The sequence below is a fragment of the Mustela nivalis genome, assembly GCF_964662115.1.
Source record: "Mustela nivalis genome assembly, chromosome: 20".
In the NCBI taxonomy this organism is placed as follows: Eukaryota; Metazoa; Chordata; class Mammalia; order Carnivora; family Mustelidae; genus Mustela; species Mustela nivalis.
This window is the reverse complement of record NC_139039.1, coordinates 2,585,564-2,604,284: the sequence shown is the minus strand read 5'-3', so window position 1 is coordinate 2,604,284 and position 18,721 is coordinate 2,585,564. Positions and strand designations below refer to the sequence as shown.

General features: G+C 37.6%; 1 protein-coding gene across 13 annotated transcripts in view; it reads left to right on the top strand.

The window, feature by feature from the left end:
- PSD3 (pleckstrin and Sec7 domain containing 3) overlaps positions 1–18,721 on the top strand; it is a 733,176-nt gene that overhangs the window by 416,738 nt on the left and 297,717 nt on the right. For all 13 annotated transcript variants that reach the window (XM_082715136.1, XM_082715148.1, XM_082715146.1 and 10 more), the window contains one exon: positions 959–1,048. In XM_082715136.1, the coding sequence (XP_082571262.1) occupies positions 959–1,048 (90 nt within the window). The remainder of the gene's footprint in view (positions 1–958; positions 1,049–18,721) is intronic.

Genomic DNA, 18,721 nt, shown 5'->3' with positions numbered 1-18,721 from the left:
GTTAGTTTAGATTTTCTAATTTTTTTATTTTATTAATGTGATTTATGTTGTTGTTAAACTTACTCTTAAATCTTAAACTCAAATATGTTAGGAGACAATTTTCCTTGGGTTTCTTACATTTCTGTACATTTTATGAACAGAAATTTTGTTCTGGTGTAATTTTTCCAAAACTGTTTCTATACTGAGCAGCTTTGGAAAATATAGTGACTTCAGAGCAGTGGATAGATTTGCTTATAGCCTTGCATGAGAAGACTTGGTTTCTTCATTTAGAGCAAAAGCAGTGGGCATGCTTAATGTTCATTACAATTACTCAGATTCCCAGATCTCCTGGCAGGGCTCCTTTCCTGTATCACAACCCACTGCTTGTGCATATCAGCTGGCCCTGTTCAGGTTCTGTGAGAACTGGGACCCAGGAAACTGGAGCAAGAAAATGCTGGTATTTTGGCTGCTCCTATTATAAAAAAATTACTGAGCCTCTGACTCAGGAATCATACTTTATCTGCCAACATGTGAGATCGTGGTAGACTAGTTTGTTAGCTTGAAAGTGGGCTAAAATCTCAGATTCTTCACAGCTCTTGACAATATGTAGGACATAAAAATAAACAAGTAAATAAAGAGCTATCAGAGGTCTGCTCAGAAATGTCATTTTATCCATGTTTTTATTAAAAGCTACCTTACATGTATATAAATGTAGCATAAATTTCTCATGTTTTTGTAGGTTAAAAAAAGGTTTGGCATAATTTTGCTATTTATATTTAATGACTATTTTTAAAGCATAATAAGCCATCTGTTTCTCATGTATATAAGTTTGTATTATATGTATGTGTGGATATATGCACATATAGGAGCATGTGTATTCATATATTGAAAAGCCAAACCAGTCTTGCTTTGCTTAATCACAGTTTTAGGAATTCCATGTATGTAGGCCATTATGATGTATTATTTGCCTCTATTCCAGAATATTGGAAAGAAGATGACCTGCCAAGAGTTCATTGCAAACCTCCAAGGTATAAATGAGGGTGGTGATTTCTCCAAGGATCTACTAAAAGTAAGCATTGAAATAATTGGCTTTTAAAATATATTTATTTTTATCTTTTCTGCTTATTTTTTAATCTAAAATAAAAAGGCCAAGGATCACTTAAGTATTTTGATTTTTGCTTTTGGTTTTGTTGGTGATATTTCTATTGGAACTCATTCTTGATGTGTCAGACTGCAGATACCCTTCAATGAATAAATGATAAAAGTTCACATGGTAACCAATAATACTGAGACAGTAAGTAGATTTGGAATAATTGGTGATTCAGATAGTGGGCAGTTTTTGTTTGATTTGTGAGCATATGTCAGAACTTGAGAAAGATCACAAAGGTATATTCACTATTGAAACAAAAAAGCCTTTACATACTGTAATGAAAGCTGTATTCAGTCCCTAGTTGTAGAGCCATTTAGGTTGTCTCTGGAAATCTGAGTAATTGTAGAATGTTTGAATGATTTGTGGTTGGTTTCATTATTGGTAACCGTCAGCATGTTTTTCTGTATCAGATTGTTTCCAAGGAGACAACAAAATAAGCTTTAGAATTCGTAACTTTCTACAGCAGTATAAATGAGAAATGCATTTGTTTAAATAGAAAATAGTGATTGATAATGGATGTGAATATTTTAGCAGTTCAGGATAAGATATGTATGTTGACAATATGATGTTTACAGAATTCTGTTAGATTCTAGCCTTTTTAAAAACTTTGTACATATGTAGATTTCTTTGGCAGTTCCTTTGAATTTGCTAAGGGCAACACATATGAATCATGGTATGATCTGGAAAGGTACCAGTTGAGAATAAGTCCTTTATTATGTTTTATGTAACTTTTAAACCATATAAGACATATACAGTAGAGTCCTAGATTTTGAAAGACACACACACACACATATATATGTAGAAAGTGAAAAAAGGCATAAGATATGATATTATGAGATTCTTTTGCTGACTTTAATTGCAACTCAGTGGAAAAAGCAAGAAGAAAAGTAGCTTCAGGTTACTATGTAAAGAAGGTATTTTTTAAGATTGTTTCCTTATAGGATAAATGCTGCCATGGCTGAACCTACAATTCTTTTTTTTTTTTTTAATTTAATTTAATTTTTTCAGTGTTCCAAGATTTACCCCGTGCTCTATACAATTCGTGCCCTCCTTAATACCACCACCAGGCTCACCCAACCTCTCACCGCCACCCCCCTTCCAAAACCCTCAGTTTGTTTCTCAGAGTCCACAATCTCTCATGGTTTGTCTCTCCCTCTGATTTACCCCAATCCACTTTTCCTTTCCTTCTCCTAATGTCCTCCGTGTTATTCCTTATGCTCCACAAGTAAGTGAAACCATGATAACTGACTCTCTCTGCTTGACTTACTTCACTCAGCATAATCTCCTCCAGTCCTGTCCATGTTGATAAAAAAGTTGGGTATTCATCCTTTCTGGTGGAGGAGTAATACATTGGGTATATGAACCATATCTTCTTTATCCATTCGCTTGTTGAAAGGCATCTTGGCTCTTTCCACAGTTTGGTGATTGTGGCCATTGCTTTAAGCTACAGTTCTAAATGGGAAATAAAATGTGTTGGATTGTGACATGGTAAATACATTCTCTACATCCATTGAAGATGTACTGTAGACGTATGTTAAGTGTTTTCAGTTTAGTGTTATTAACATGGAAAATAATGCAGTCTTTCTAAGAGAAGGATTGGAGAAGCTTTTATCAAGTTATGTCAGAAGTGGAAATTGGCAAGAAAAATTTTCGTAGTGAAGCTTTCAGTTTTTTGTTTTTTTTTTTTTAAAGATTTTATTTATTTGACAGACAGAGATCACAAGTAGGCAGAGAGGCAGGTAGAAAGAGAGAGAGGAGGAAGCAGGCTCTCCGCGGAGTGGACTGCCCAATGCGGCGCTCGATCCCAGGACCCTGGGACCATGACCTGAGCCGACGGCAGAGGCTTTAACCCACTGAGCCACCCAGGTGCCCCGAAGCTTTCAGATTTTATTGGTAGGCTTATGGTAACATGCATGACTGTGGATGAATTATTGGGCAGTTTTAAAGCATATTTGATGAGCTGTCTGAAACCAAACGTAGTTAACATAAGTCCAGTGGCTGCCGTTCACCTTGGATTAAACATATGTTCTTTGGTTTACTCTGCCAAGAATTTTCTGGATGATTTGTTAAAGTCGTACTGTTGAGATCATGTTTTTAAACCTCAGGGGGGAAAATATTTATTATACTGTTTTATTTACTGTAGGAAGATGACAGTGAAATGACACTGAAAGTGACAGTGGCATTTAGCATGGAAATTGTCAAGTAAAATACTGATTCTCTTTCATAGAAAAAAGCCCAGCCACTCACCCACCAAACGTGGAGTTTTCCATTTCAGCAAGAATCTGGATTTTACTGAAAATTTCACCAAGAAAAGGTTTTTTTCAAACCATTTTCGTTTCATTTCTCTTTTCCATATGGCTATTCTTTTTCCCTTCCATGCCCTCCTGCTCTTCCTTCCTTCCTCCTTTTCCTCACTTACTTCCTCTGTTTCTATTCATCTGTGTTTTTTCTTTTCTCTTGTTCTCTCTCTCTCGCTCTTTTTTTTTACTTTTATTATATTTTATTTCTTTTCAGTTTTGTCTCTTCTTTCTCCTCTTTCTTCACTCCTTCTCAAACACTCTCCCTCATTTTCTTTCTCAATGGTTATCTCTTGATTCTCTTCAGAGATTAATTCCTGGGTAGAATGTTAATTTGAACTTTCATGGACAATGATTATATACCTGTCACACAGAAAGACAAACACAAAACATTTGGTATTATGTCACAGGTTCTGAGTGACCTAACCCCTTTTCTGTCCTCTTCTGTCCTCTCTCCAACTTGAAAATTGCAGGTACTGACAACATTCAGTTTAATTTATTAAGTAAGATGCCTTGAGTTACATGGATTAAGTTGAGGCTTTCATTGCTACATATTAATCTGATTACTTTTAGATTTCTTTGGTTCAAAAATAGCATTTCATCCATGTCTGTTCAGCTATCCTTGGACCAGCAGTAACATTTTATCTTATGTCTGTTATTCAGTGTGGTTGGGTAGTAGGGAATATTTCTTGATGGCCTTTTGTGTGTTCACTGGGTATTGTGGACTTGGAGAACATGCTAGAACTAAATGGGCCCCTGTCCTCACAGACTACTGAGAAAGATGGGTGGTTCTTTTTCCCTTAAAGTAAATAATTGTTCCATATTGAAATTAAAATATAAACTGATTCTCCTTGTTCTCAACAGAAATGGTTATCAAAAAGATAAACCTTAATGTATTTAAATATATGAAAAATGAGAAATTTATTTCAAGCCTTTAATTCAGAGACTTCAGTTAATACTTTGCTTTAATTTTGCCCTAATAGGTAATTGAGCCCTTTTTTATAATTTACAGTTCCACTGCTGTGTCCCTTTTGACCTGATGACCTAACAGAGAAATGAGTGCTTTGTGCAAATAAGCAAGTTTTCCCACAAGCTACTTTGAGTTTTAATTCTAGATACCTATAGTATAAAGCATAGTTAGTTGGATAGCAAATGGCAACCAGTGATAGAAGATTATTTAGGTTCTTTAACGTTGAAGTCTGGCTAGAAGGATGTGATGTTTGAGAGAGGCCTTTGAAGTACAGGTACCATTTTAGTAGTTGAGTTCCTATGGTTTTTAGTTAGATGATTATTCTATTTCATTTCCCATCACCTTTCCCACCCATAAACATTAATGTTCTCTGTCATACGTACCTTTCCCTATTATTTCACCAAATCAGTAGAGAAGTTCATTTAACAAAATACGACAGACCATCTGGCAAGTTTCATGGCTGTATAGGGACTGCCCATCCCACTTGGATGTGCATCCTTGAGGGAAAATGTGGGAAAGAGGAGGAAAGGGAGGTTCTTTTTATAAACTTAATAAGACATTTCTAAGATTCTGTAACAATGCAACTCTTAAGTACATGAATAGAGAGGGATGAGAATGTAAAACATGGGCTAGCTCTGGCTTAGAGGCTGAGAGACACTATAGTGTGCTGATTATGATTATAGACGTGAGAGCTATACTGATTGGGTTCTAATCCCAGCTCCCCTCTCTTAGTAGCTGAGGGATTGTAAGTAAATTCACTGAAACTTTGTCTCTTGATTTCTGGGAGATCTTATTAGTATCCACCTCATCAGTTTTATTAATTGAATGAGTTAACCTATAAAGCCTTTAGAGTCCTAGCATGTAATAAATGCAATATCTGTTAGCTGTTGTAACTTTTTAAAATTTTTAATAATATTCTAATCTTTACCTAGCTTGAAGTGGACTGCAAAGGGCCTCCATCCCTTCCTACAGGGTTTGGGTCTAAAGTGTTTTATAAGTACTAGGGCCAAGTGGGATTAACTTTAATTCATAAGACCTCTATTGCCTGTCCTTTTTTCAGACTAACCATGCACATTCTCTTTCTCTTTTCAATGGACCGTCTGTGATCTTGAACTTGTGCGTTTCTTCCTTTTGTGGCAAGATTTTTAAACCTCATCATTTATGGCTTCCTTTTTTCCCAAAGACTGTTGATTCCAAAGAACAGGCATCATAATTTTCCACAAGAAGCATTTGTTCCGTAAAGTCTGTGTTAACATCATGGGGGCACTTGAAAATTCATGAACCTTGGTTAGCCTATGTTTTCTTTGCCTTTTTACCTTGTTAACAACAGGCCATTTCTCCTGGACCATATCCCTCTTGCCATGCTTTTATATCTTATATTTGGTTTGTATCTTTGAAACCGCATGATTGGAGGTCCTGAGCCTTCTTACCTAGGACCATTTGGAGAAAATATAAAAGAGCAGGTGGACATCTAGCAATCTTTCTTTTTTTCCCTTGGATTTTAACCACTTCAAATAATTCACATCTCCATTAATATCCCAGGATTATTTGGGGATCTTTAAAGAGCACAAGAACTAATTTGCTTTCTCGATGGTTCTTCAAGATTTCAGGACCAGTTTAAGTTTGGTCTTAAACTGCTCTGTAAGTTTTATTTCTTCTGAGTTTCCTATGAATCTCTATTCTTGGTTTTAAAAGAAAAACCACAATTTTATCTTCAGTCCATTCTGTGTTCTATTTCTAACCTGGGTTGTTGATAATCCTTCATTTCTCATTATGTATAGAGGGAATACACAGGAACTTTGGGTGATGGCCACCAGTAAAAATTAAAAGAAAAATTTGGAGGGGAAGTAGCCATTTCAAAATATATTTCCATGAAAACAGGAAAGAATCAATGGGAAATAAAGCAAAAGGAGCCAATGAAAGTGTCATTGAAACATATAGGGTGGAAGGTTAGTTATTGCTGCATAATAATTTCATTTTGGGGAGTTCCAGACTGAAGATTGTGACAATGAAACATGAAACACTGGTTGTTTTCTATCTCAGCATTCTTATTGCCACCTACCATTTGATACTCAAATAACATTCTTAATATTTTTATTTTTGTCATAGTTAGGTCTTTAAGTTTCTTTCTTTTTTATTTTTATTTATTTATTTATTTATTTTGTTGAGCAGCAATTGAATTCAATAGGTGCCAGTGGGAAAGAATTTTTATGTCTGCTAGCCATTTGTGTGTCTTGATTGGAGAAGTGCCTGTTCATATCTTCTGCCCATTATTTGATATGTTTGCCTGTTTCATGTGTGTTGAGTTTGAATTTGTGGAGCATAACAAATATCATGGAGGACAAGGGGTGTTAGAGAGGAGAAGGGAGTTGGGGTAAATTGGAAGGGAAGGTGAATCATGAGAGACTATGGACTCTGAAAAACAATCTGAGGGGTTTGAAGTGGGGGGGGTGGGAGGTTGGGGTACCAGGTGGTGGGTATTATAGAGGGCACCGATTGCATGGAGCACTGGGTGTGATGAAAAAATAATGAATACTGTTTTTCTGAAAATAAATTAATTAATAAAAAAAAAGTGGTTTAAAAAAAAAAGAATTTTTATGTCATCTTAATAAGAGAGAGGGTGGAAACAGCAAACCACCCAAGTCTTTCAAAATGATTCTCATGTAACTAAAAAACAAAATGAATATAATTTGCAGAGTGTTTTGGAGCCTGTCTCCTTTTAAATCTGCTTAAATACACAGATAGCTTTAATAATACCTCTAGTTATAAGGCAGTGTCACTGGAAATCATTAAAATGCAAGGTAAATAAATCTTGCTTGGGCTAGTCAATAACATCCCATCCTTTCAGGCTATTGCTTATAATTAGATGTTTGACTTTAAGATATTCTGAAATTTAATTTTTGGGTAGAAATTACTTGTACATATCTCCTTTACTTGGGAATTTATTAACCTTGAAATTAACTTGCAGTCTCTGGAGGGAAGACCAAAAGTTTTTACTCTCTCAGATGTTAGTGGTGAAGAGAGAGGTAGTTAATGGTGAAGAGAGAGAGAGAGAAAGAGAGAGAATGTGTGTGTGTGTAGATTATGGGATAGGGGGAAGTTACAGTTAAACTGACAAAATGTAAATCAATATGCCTGGCTTAGTGGAATTCATATGCATTATTCTATTAATGGAATGGTAAATAACGTAGTGAATTAAATTGTTACATACTGCATTGGTCAGAATTTCGGTGAAAGTTCTTATTCAGATGTGCTTGTTTCCCTTAGCTCTCACAAAAGAATTTAGGGGAGGTTTTTAAAAAGAAGTTTCTAAGAACATAAGACTACCTGTATTCAATCCTTAACATATGTATATGGCTGAAAGCATTATGTTGCATTCTAACTGCATTTTTCTCATTTGGCATTATTAGGGAAAAATAATTTGTGAGAATGATGGAGAATTTAGCTGGAAGGGTAATGTTTAAACAGATAGACTCTAAAAGTCAGCAAATAATAATAATAATATTATACAGTTATTTCTTTTCAAGTTTTTGAATTCCAGTTAACATACAGTGTAACATTATTTGCAGGTGTAGAGTCTAGTGATTCATCACTTACAGGCAATAATACCCAGTGCTTATCACAAGTGCCCTCCTTAATAACCTTCTCCCATGGGCCCATTCCCCTTGCCCCTCTTTCCAGTAATGCTCAGTCTGTTTGTTCTCTAAAGAGTCTGTTTTTTGGGGCACCTGGGTGGCTCAGTGGGTTAAAGCATCTGCCTGCGGCTCAGGTCATGATCCCAGGGTCCTGGGATTGAGCCCTACATTGGGCTCTCTGCTCAGCAGGGAGCCTCCTTCCTCCTCTCTCTCTCTCTCTTTCTCTCTCTCTGCTTGCCTCTCTGCCTACTTGTGATTTGTCTGTCAAATAAATAAATAAAAATCTTTTAAGAGTCTGTTTTTTGGTTTACCTCTCTTTTTCCTCCCCCCAGGTTCATGTTTTGTTTCTTTAATTCAACATATGTGTGAAGTCATATGGTATTTGTCTTTATCTTATTTCACTTAGCATAATACACTCTAGGTCTGTCCATGTTGTTGCAACTGGTTGAGATTTAATTTTTGATGGCTGAATAATATTCTATCGTGTGTGTGTGTGTGTGTGTGTGTGTGTGTGTACCATATCTTTATCCATTCATATGTCAATGCAGATTTGGGCTCTTCCCATATTTTGGCAACTGTGGACATTGCTGCTATAAACATTGGAGTACATGTACCCCTTTGAATCACTGTGTTGTATTCTTTGGCTAAATACCTAGTAGTGCAGTTGCTGGGTCATAGGGTAGCTCTGTTTTTTACTTTTTGAGGAACCTCCATAGTGTTTTGAGGAGTGGTTGCACCTGTTTGCATTCCCATCATCAGTGTGGAGGGTTCCCCTATCTCCACATCCTTGCCAACATCTTTTGTTTCCAGAATTGTTCATTTTAGCCATTCTGACAGGTGTGAGGTGACAGCTCTTTGCAGTTTTGAGCATCTTTTCATGTGTTTATTAGCCATCTTTAAGTCTTCCTTGGAAAAATGTCTGTTCATGTCCTCTGCCCATTTTTTAACTGGATTATTTGTTTTTTGAGTGTTGAGTTTGAGAAGTTCTTTATAAATTTTAAATACTAACCCTTCATCAGATATGTCATTTGCAGATATCTTCTCCTATTCCATAGACTGCCTTTCCTTTTTTTTGGTGATTCCTTCACTGTGCAGAAGCTTTTTATCTTGATGAAGTCCTGTCCCAATAATTCATTTTTGCTTTTGTTTCCCTTGCCTCAGGAGGCATATCTGGTAAGAAGTTGCTATGGTCTATCCCAAAGATGTTTTTGCCTGCATTCTCCTCTCGGATTTTGATGGTTTCCTACCTCACATTTAGGCCTCATTCATTTTGAATTTATTTTTGTGTATGGTATAGGAAAGTGGTCCAGTCATTCTTCTGCTATTGCCATCCAGTTTTCCTAACTTCATTTGTTGAGGAAACTGTCTTTTTTTTTCACTGGATATGTTTTCCTGCCCTTTTTTTTTTTTTTAAAGATTTTTATTTATTTATTTGAAAGACCGAGATTACAAGTAGACAGGGTGGCAGGCAGACAGAGGAGGAAGCAGGCTCCCTGCCGAGCAGAGAGCCCGATGTGGGGCTCAATTCCAGGACCCCAGTATCATGACCTGAGCTGAAGGCAGAGACTTTAACCCACTGAGCCACCCAGGCACCCCTCTTTCCTGCTTTGTTGAATATTAGTTTCCCATATAGTTGTGCATTCCATTTCTGGGTTTTCTATTTTCCATTGGTTTATGTGTCTATTTTTATGCCATGACCATACTGTTTTGATCACTACAGCTTTGTAATATAACTTGAAGTCTGTATTTGTGATGCCTCCAGCTTTGCTTTTCTTTTTTGAGATTGCTTTGACTCTTTTGGCTGAAAAATACATTTTAAATGAAGATTAACATATTTTATTGGACGAGGAAGAAACATGACTAGGAAATATAAAATACTGTGAAGGTTCATAACCATTAGGCTTTTCAGTCAATTACAGTTACACTTAAGGGTAAATAAACAAAAATCAATCAGCAATCAGACTTAGAGATAAGCAATTTTTTCTGTGATCTCAGTCACTGAAAAGGACCTGTTTCACACAGTGTGACATGAAGAGCTGTAAGGATTCTTCTTAAAAAGAGAGAGAGCAGAGCCAGCCCACTTCACTTCTAGAGTTTATTTAATTTGACCCTTTCAGCCAGGGAGAAGGTTGAAAATTTAACACTGAAAATTCCCTCCCTTCTTTATCACAGAAGGCTAGCCTTAAGCAACATCCCACACTCCCTGCACATACCATTTTTGTTCTCTACTCTTTCATCTTTACTTCCAGTGTTATCACTGAGGACAAGTGTAACTAGAGAAACCTGAATAAGATCAGGTGTTATTATGTCAGGTTGTGGTATTATACTATAGTTTTGCAGATGTTACCTTTGGAGGAAACTGGGTAAAAGATATAAGAAATCTATTATTTCTTACAATTACGTGCAGATCTGTAATTATTTCAATTATAACTTTTAATGAAGAAAAGGCCCACTTAAAAAGGGGGGGAGGCATTTTCTCCGTTTAGCCAGAGATTTAGGCATCGTATATAAATTAATGAAATTTTACTTCTTGTAGGTCCTTCTTTTAAATTACCAAATATCATGATCAACAGGTTAGGTATAAGTGTAGTAGTGTTAAAAACAATGGTGTATTAAGAAAAAGGCAATAGGAATTGTTTTCAAGAGTTGAAAGCTGGAAAGTCACATAAATCTGTTTTTATGATCTCAGGATACTGTGGAGATTTGTTTGGAAAGATGTGGGAGTAGAATTGGAAAAGATGGTAATGAAATTGTCTGTCCACAAGAGAAGGAATAGTGGTATGGATGTGGGTAGTGAAAGTATTGAGAAAAATATTCACTGTTGAATTATTTTGAGTTTGTTATTAGAGTTTCTGTTGCTAAATTGTTACCCTGAATTGCCCATGCACCCCCTGCTATATCACCTGCATTCTAATCTGCATGGAATGGAAGAGCAGTAAAAGGTACAACAACCATAATCTTTTTCCTGAGGTATGTTTGATCTCTTTGGCTGAATGTAATGGTAGGCTTTGTGGCCATGTGAAGTGAATAGTGTCACATCTGGAAAGGAAGCCCAGTATTTTACCTTAGCCAGACAATTAACTTTTTTTTAGTTTCCTCATATATAACACGGGTAATAATACTTTCCTCCAAGAGTGATTATGAAAATTAAATAAGATGATGTGTGTTCAGTAGCTAGCATTGTGTCATCTAAAATGCATTAAAGTATTCATAAATGTTAGCTTGTTTTTCCTACTGCTCTAGTTTTTGTTTGTTTGTTTGTTTTTTAAAGATTTTATTTGTTTATTTGACAGAGAGAGACACAGTGAGATAGGGAACACAAGCAGGGGGAGTAGAAGAGGAAGAAACAGACTTCCCACTGAGCAGAGAGCCAGATGCTGGGCTCAGTCCCAGGACTCTGGCTCATGACTTGAGCCAAAAGCAGACGCTTAACGACTGAGCCACCCAGGCGCCTCTACTATTCTAGTTTTTGTGAATGGGTTCTGGAGGTCACTGGGGCTCTGTGCCTGTCTTAATGCTGCCAGTGACTAGTGATGGAGCATCAGCGTGATCATTTCACCTCTTTGTGCCTTAGTTTCTTCATTTATAAAATAAGATAGTTGGGCTGTACCCATAATCTGTTCAGGCTCCGATAGCCCATAGTGTCTAGGGCCCATTCCTGTTCTGTCACCACCACTTGCTACGTGGACCAGAACTTCTTGCTCTGTTTTTCTGCTGTGCTCATATTTTTTGAGCTAAATATTCAATGGCAGAGACATTGGAAAAATCCTACAGATGATGTTTGAGGTATCTTTCAACCTAAGTACTGGAAGCATTCTTTATTTGTAATTTAATTTAAATATGATTTGTAAGCTCAAATTGTATCAAGTTTTATCTTTTATATTATATTTATTGGTTTAGACAAATGAGTGTATACCTAATAGTGAAAGTTCAGATTTAAATCCAGGGAAATTACCTTTGTCATTGCAGCATTCTCAAAGGTTTAGTCCTAAAGAATCACATGAGAGGAAGAATCAAGCTGCAGGTAGAAAAAAGTCTGAACTTTTTATAAATGAAAAGCTTGAAGTGAATTCTCAAAAATACTTGATCTGAGTTATATTCGGAGTATGTAGTTGAAAATAGGAACTTATGGGTGGTATTTAAGTGTAGCTAAAAAAAGAGCATCAACTGTTGCCTAGAGTAGGTGAGTTCTCTTAGAGAGAAGGTCATGGAAACCTGGTAGCAACAGTATCTATGGAGGAAAAGGGCTTAGATGCTTATCCTGATATAAACAGGATAACTTTTAAAGAGAAAAGCTATGTTGGCAAGCTTTTTAAGAGAAAAGCTCTAAAGGTTCTTATTTAAAATATGGAATATTGCTTTTTTCAGTTAAATGAATCAAGCTGAGTTGTGATGAAAGGTTTGTGGGTGTTTCTGCTTCTGCTTTCCCCATGGAGATCTAGAAGCATGCTTGGCTTCCAGTCATGTGCTCGTCATGGACTGAATAATGATGCTGCTTTTCGTATGGTTCCTTGAATGAAAGATGGTTGACTGTAATGAGGATAATACTTAGAAGTAGCTGAAAATCCACAAATCATGTTCATGCTTTTAAAAAAAAAATCTATCAAAAAGAATTCTGGTAGAACATTTCGGCAGAACAGATGCTACTCAAAGAGTACAAACAGATTTTTAACCAAAAAAAGAAGAAGAAAGAAAGAAAAGAAGAGTTTGAGTAGCGAGGTAGTAATCCTTAAGGGTATTTAATAGAATACTAATGATTCCCAGAGAGATTTTATTTTTAATTTGATCCTGAAGGAATGCTACGGAATTTCCATGCAGATGGATCTATGGAAGTTAGATTGTATCTTTGGAGATTTTTTAAAACATAATCAATCCAAGTATAGATTCTGTGCCTCTTTGGTTAGGTTTATTCCTAGGTATCTTATGGTTTGGGGTGCAATTGTAAATGGGATTGACTCCTTAATATCTCTTTCCTCTGTCTTGTTGTTCGTGTAGAGAAATGCAACTGATTTCTGTGCATTGATTTTATATCTTGACACTTTACTGAATTCCTGTACAAGTTCTAGCAGTTTTGGAGTGGAGCCTTTTGGGTTTTCCACATATAGTATCATATCATCTGTGAAGAGTGATAATTTGACTTCTTCTTTGCCGATTTGGATGCCTTTAATTTCCTTTTGTTGTCTGATTGCTGAGGCTAGGACTTCTAGTACTATGTTGAATAGCAGTGGTGATAATGGACATCCCTGCCGTGTTCCTGACCTTAGCGGAAAAGCTTTCAGTTTTTCTCCATTGAGAATGATATTTGCGGTGGGTTTTTCATAGATGGCTTTGATGATATTGAGGTATGTGCCCTCTGTCTCTGCACTTTGAAGAGGTTTGATCAGGAAGGGATGCTGTACTTTGTCAAATGCTTTTTCAGCATCTATTGAGAGTATCATATGGTTCTTGTTCTTTCTTTTATTGATGTGTTGTATCACATTGACTGATTTGCGGATGTTGAACCAGCCTTGCAGCCTTGGAATAAATCCCACTTGGTCGTGGTGAATAATCCTTTTAATGCACTGTTGAATCCTATTGGCTAGTATTTTGGTGAGAATTTTCGCATCTGTGTTCATCAAGGATATTGGTCTGTAGTTCTCTTTTTTGATGGGATCCTTGTCTGGTTTTGGGATCAAGGTGATGCTGGCCTCATAAAATGAGTTTGGAAGTTTTCCTTCCATTTCTATTTTTTGGAACAGTTTCAGGAGAATAGGAACTAGTTCTTCTTTAAATGTTTGGTAGAATTCCCCTGGGAAGCTGTCTGGCCCTGGGCTTTTGTTTGTTTGGAGATTCTTAATGACTGTTTCAATCTCCTTACTGGTTATGGGTCTGTTCAGGCTTTCTATTTCTTCCTGGTTCAGTTGTGGTAGTTTATGTTTCTAGGAATGCATCCATTTCTTCCAGATTGTCAAATTTGTTGGCGTAGAGTTGCTCATAATATTTTCTTATAATAGTTTGTATTTCTTTGGTGTTAGTTGTGATCTCTCCTCTTTCATTCATGATTTTATTTATTTGGGTCCTTTCTCTTTTCTTTTTGATAAGTCGGGCCAGGGGTTTATCAATTTTATTAATTCTTTCAAAGAACCATCTCCTAGTTTCATTGATTTGTTCTATTGTTTTTTTGGTTTCTATTTCATTGATTTCTGTTCTGATCTTTATGATTTCTCTTCTCCTGCTGGGCTTAGGGTTTCTATCTTGTTCTTTCTCCAGTTCCTTTAGGTGTAGGGTTAGGTTGTGTACCTGAGACCTTTCTTGTTTCTTGAGAAAGGCTTGTTCTGCTATATATTTTCCTCTCAGGACTGCCTTTGTTGTGTTTTCATTATCATTTGTTTCCATGATTTTTTTCAATTCTTCTTTAATTTCCCGGTTGACCCATTCATTCTTTAGAAGGATGCTGTTTCATCTCCATATATTTGGGTTCTTTCCAAACTTCCTCTTGTGGGTGAGTTCTAGCTTCAGAGCATTGTGGTCTGAAAATATGCAGGGAATGATCCCAGTCTTTTGATACTGGCTGAGACCTGATTTATGACCCAGGTTGTGATCTATTCTGGAGAATGTTCCATGTGCACTACAGAAGAATGTGTATTCTGTTGCTTTGGGATGAAATGTTCTGAATATATCTGTGATGTCCATCTGGTCCAATGTGTCCTTTAAGGCCTTTATTTCCTTGGTGATCTTTTGCTTGGATGATCTGTCCATTTCAGTGAGGGGAGTGTTAAAGTCCCCTACTATTATTGTATTATTGTTGATGCGTTTCTTTGATTTTGTTATTAATTGGTTTATATAGTTGGCTGCTCCCATGGTAGGAGCATAGATATTTAAAATTGTTAGATCTTCTTGTTGGACAGGTCCTTTGAGTATGATATAGTGTCCTTCCTCATCTCTTATTATAGTCTTTGGCTTAAAATCTAATTGATCTGATATAAGGATTGCCACTCCTGCTTTCTTCTGATGTCCATTAGCATGGTAAATTCTTTTCCACCCCCTCACTTTAAATCTGGAAGTGTCTTCGGGCTTAAAATGAGTTTCTTGTAGGCAACATATAGATGGGTTTTGTTTTTTTTTATCCATTCTGGTACCCTTTGTCTTTTGATTGGGGCATTTAGCCCATTTACATTCAGGGTAACCATTGAGAGAGATGAATTTAGTGCCATTGTATTGCCTGTAAGGTGACTATTACTGTATATTGTCTCTGTTCCTTTCTGATCTACCACTTGTAGGCTCTCTCTTTGCTTAGAGGACCCCTTTCAATATTTCCTATAGAGCTGGTTTGGTGTTTGCAAATTCTTTCTGTTTTTGTTTTTCCTGGAAGCTTTTAATCTCTCCTTCTATTTTCAATGATAGCCTAGCTGGATATAGTATTCTTGGCTGCATGTTTTTCTTGCTTAGTGCTCTGAAAATATCATGCCAGCTCTTTCTGGCCTGGCAGGTCTCTGTGGATACGTCAGCTGCCAATCTAATATTTTGACCATTGTATGTTACAGACTTCTTTTCCCGGGCTGCTTTCAGGATTTTCTCTTTGCCACTAAGACTTGTAAATTTTACTATTAGGTGACGGGGTGTGGGCCTATTCTTATTGAATTTGAGGGGCGTTCTCTGAACCTCCTGAATTTTGATGCTCGTTCCCTTTGCCATATTGGGGAAATTCTCCCCAATAATTCTCTCCAGTATACCTTCTGCTCCCTTCTCTCTTTCTTCTTCTTCTGGAATCCCAATTATTCTAATGTTTTTTGTCTTATGGTGTCACTTATTTCTCGAATTCTCCCCTCGTGGTCCAGTAGCTGTTTGTCCCTCTTTTGCTCAGCATCTTTATTCTCTGTCATTTGTTCTTCTATATCACTAATTATTTCTTCTGCCTCATTTATCCTAGCAGTGAGAGCCTCCATTTTTGATTGCACCTTTTTAATAGCTTTTTTGATTTCAACTTGGTTAGATTTTAGTTCTTTTATTTCTCCAGAAAGGGCTTTTTATATCTTTTTATATCTCCTGAGAGAGTTTCTCTAATATTCCATGCCTTTTTCGAGCCTGGCTAGAACCCTGAGAACACTCATTCTGGACTCTAAATCTGACATATTACCAATGTCTGTATTGAGTAGGTCCCTAGCCTTCGGTACTGCCTCTTGTTCTTTTTTTTTGTGCTGAATTTTTCCGCATTGTCATTTTGTCCAGATAAGAGTATATGAAGGAGCAAGTAAAATACTAAAAGGGTGGCAACAACCCCAGGAAACTATGCTTTAACCAAATCAGAAGAGATCCCAAATTGTGAGAAGGGAGAAGGGGGATAAAAAGAGGTTCAAAAAGAAAGAAAGAAAAATAAAAACGAAAAGAATTAAAAAAGAAAATGAATAAAGAAAAGTATAATAAAGAAAAATATATATATATTCGATAAACTAGTTAAAAAACGTTAAAAAGAAAAGGGTAAAAGTTAAAAAAAATCTAGAGAAGAAGAGAAAATAAATGAAAAAGAAAAAAATTAAATTAACTGAAAGACTAAAAAATCACAGGGAGAAAACCATGAGTTCCGTGCTTTGCTTTCTCCTCCTCTGGAATTCTGTTGCTCTCCTTGGTGTTGAAATCGCACTCCTTGGTAGGTGAGCTTGGTCTTGGCTGGATTTCTTGTTGATCTTCTGGGGGCGGGGCTTGTTGTAGTGATTCTCAAGTGTCTTTGCTCCAGGCGGAATTGCACCGCCCTTACAAGGGGCCAGGCTGAGTAATCTGCTCAGGTTTGCTTTCAGGAGCTTTTGTTCCCTGAGCACTTTCCGTAGAGTTCCGGAGGACGGGAATACAAATGGCGGCCTACTGGTCTCCAGCTGGGAGGAGCCCAGAGCCCAGGGCCCCACTTCTCAGTGCGCCCTCAGAGAACAGCACCCAGTTACTCCCGTATGCCTGACCTCCGGCCGCGCTCCGAGCTCACTGAGCCTGCGACCAGTTCAAGGTAACCCCGATTTGTGAGTTTATTGTCGGCTCTGTTTCTGTAGCCGGCTTTCCCGTTACAATACCCGCAAGCTATGCGACACTCAGACACCCCTGATCCTTCTGTGACCCTGCAGGACCTGAGACCACGCTGATCCCGCATGGGCTTCGACCCAGTTTAGCCTCTGGAGCGATGTCCCTCAGCGGAACAGACTTTTAAAAGTCCTGATTTTGTGCTCCGTTGCTCTGCCGCTTGCCGGGAGCTGGCCCCTCCCCCCAGGATCTGTCTTCCCGTTGCTTTGGATTCACTTCTCCGCCAGTCCTACCTTTCAGAAAGTGGTTGTTTTTCTGTTTCTAGAATTGCTGTTCTTCTCTTCGATCTACTGATGGATTTGCAGGTGTTTTCAATCTTTAGATGAGCTATTTAGCTGATCTCCTGCTAGCTGAAGTAGTCTCAGCCTGCTACTTCTTTGCCATCTTGACTCCTCCCCCAGTCCATATGCATTTTTTAAAAAAGATTTATTTATTTGACAGACAGAGAACACAAGTAGGTGGAGAGGCAGGCAGAGAGAGGAGGAAGCAAGCTCCCTGCTGAGCAGAGAGCCTGATGTGGGATTCGATCCCAGGACCCTGAGACCATGGCCTGAGCCAAAGGCAGAGGCTTAACCCACTGAGCCACCCAGGTGCCCTCCATATGCATTTTTAAAAGCTCCTCAGATGTTTCTGATATCCACTGAAATATGAAGGATTACTGAGTAGGATGAAGTCCAAAGGAAACATTACTGTTATGTTACTTTTGTAACAAATTACCCTAAATTCAGCAGTTTAAAACAACACAGATTGATTCATACTGTTTTGTATGTCACAGGTTTGGGTAGACCTAAATTTTTCTGCTCTGGGTCTCTCAAAACCAAAGTCAAGGTATAGACAGGCTTACCTCTCATTCTAAAAGCTCTGAGGGTGAATCGATTTCCAAACTCATTCAGGCTGTTGGCAGAAATAAGTTCTATGTGGTTGTAACACTAAGGTCCTCATTTCCTTGTGTGGCTAGTGGTCATTCTCATCTTTTAGAAGCCAGCCACATTCCTTGGCTTATGGTCCCCTTTCTCTAGCTTTATATCCAGCACTGATGGTTCAAATCTCCTCTCGCCTCAAATCCCTTTGACCTCCCTTCTGCTTCAATTCTCCTCTGCACCTTTTTTTTTGGTGGGGGGGGGGGCACATCTCCTGAGTGACTGTTCTGTCTTCCTCTTATGTTTTGGAGGGCTTATAGAATTAAATTGGGCCCACCCAGATCATCCAGAATAATCTTCCTGCATTAAGGTCAGTTGATTAATAACTTCAATTCTATCTGCAGAGTTTTTTTTCACAGTAGCACCTAGGGTATGAGAATTTTGGGGAGGGGAGGGCAAGCATATTTAGAATTCTGCCTACAGTGGGGTGCCTGGGTGGCTCAATGGGTTAATCCTCTGCCTTCTGCTCGGGTCATGGTCTCAGGGTCCTGGGATCGAGCCCCAAGTCGGGCTCTCTGCTCAGCCGGGAGTCTGCTTCCTCTTCTCTCTCTGCCTGCCTCTCTGCCTATTTATAATCTCTGTCAAATAAATAATAAATTTTAAAAATCTTAAAAAAAAAAGAATTTTGCCTACAGTAGAAAATTACCTATAAAATGCTGTGGGTTTTCGAATAAAGAAATGACTTCCAACTAGGGAGCACTGAGAAACCTCCTTTTAGGAAGTAG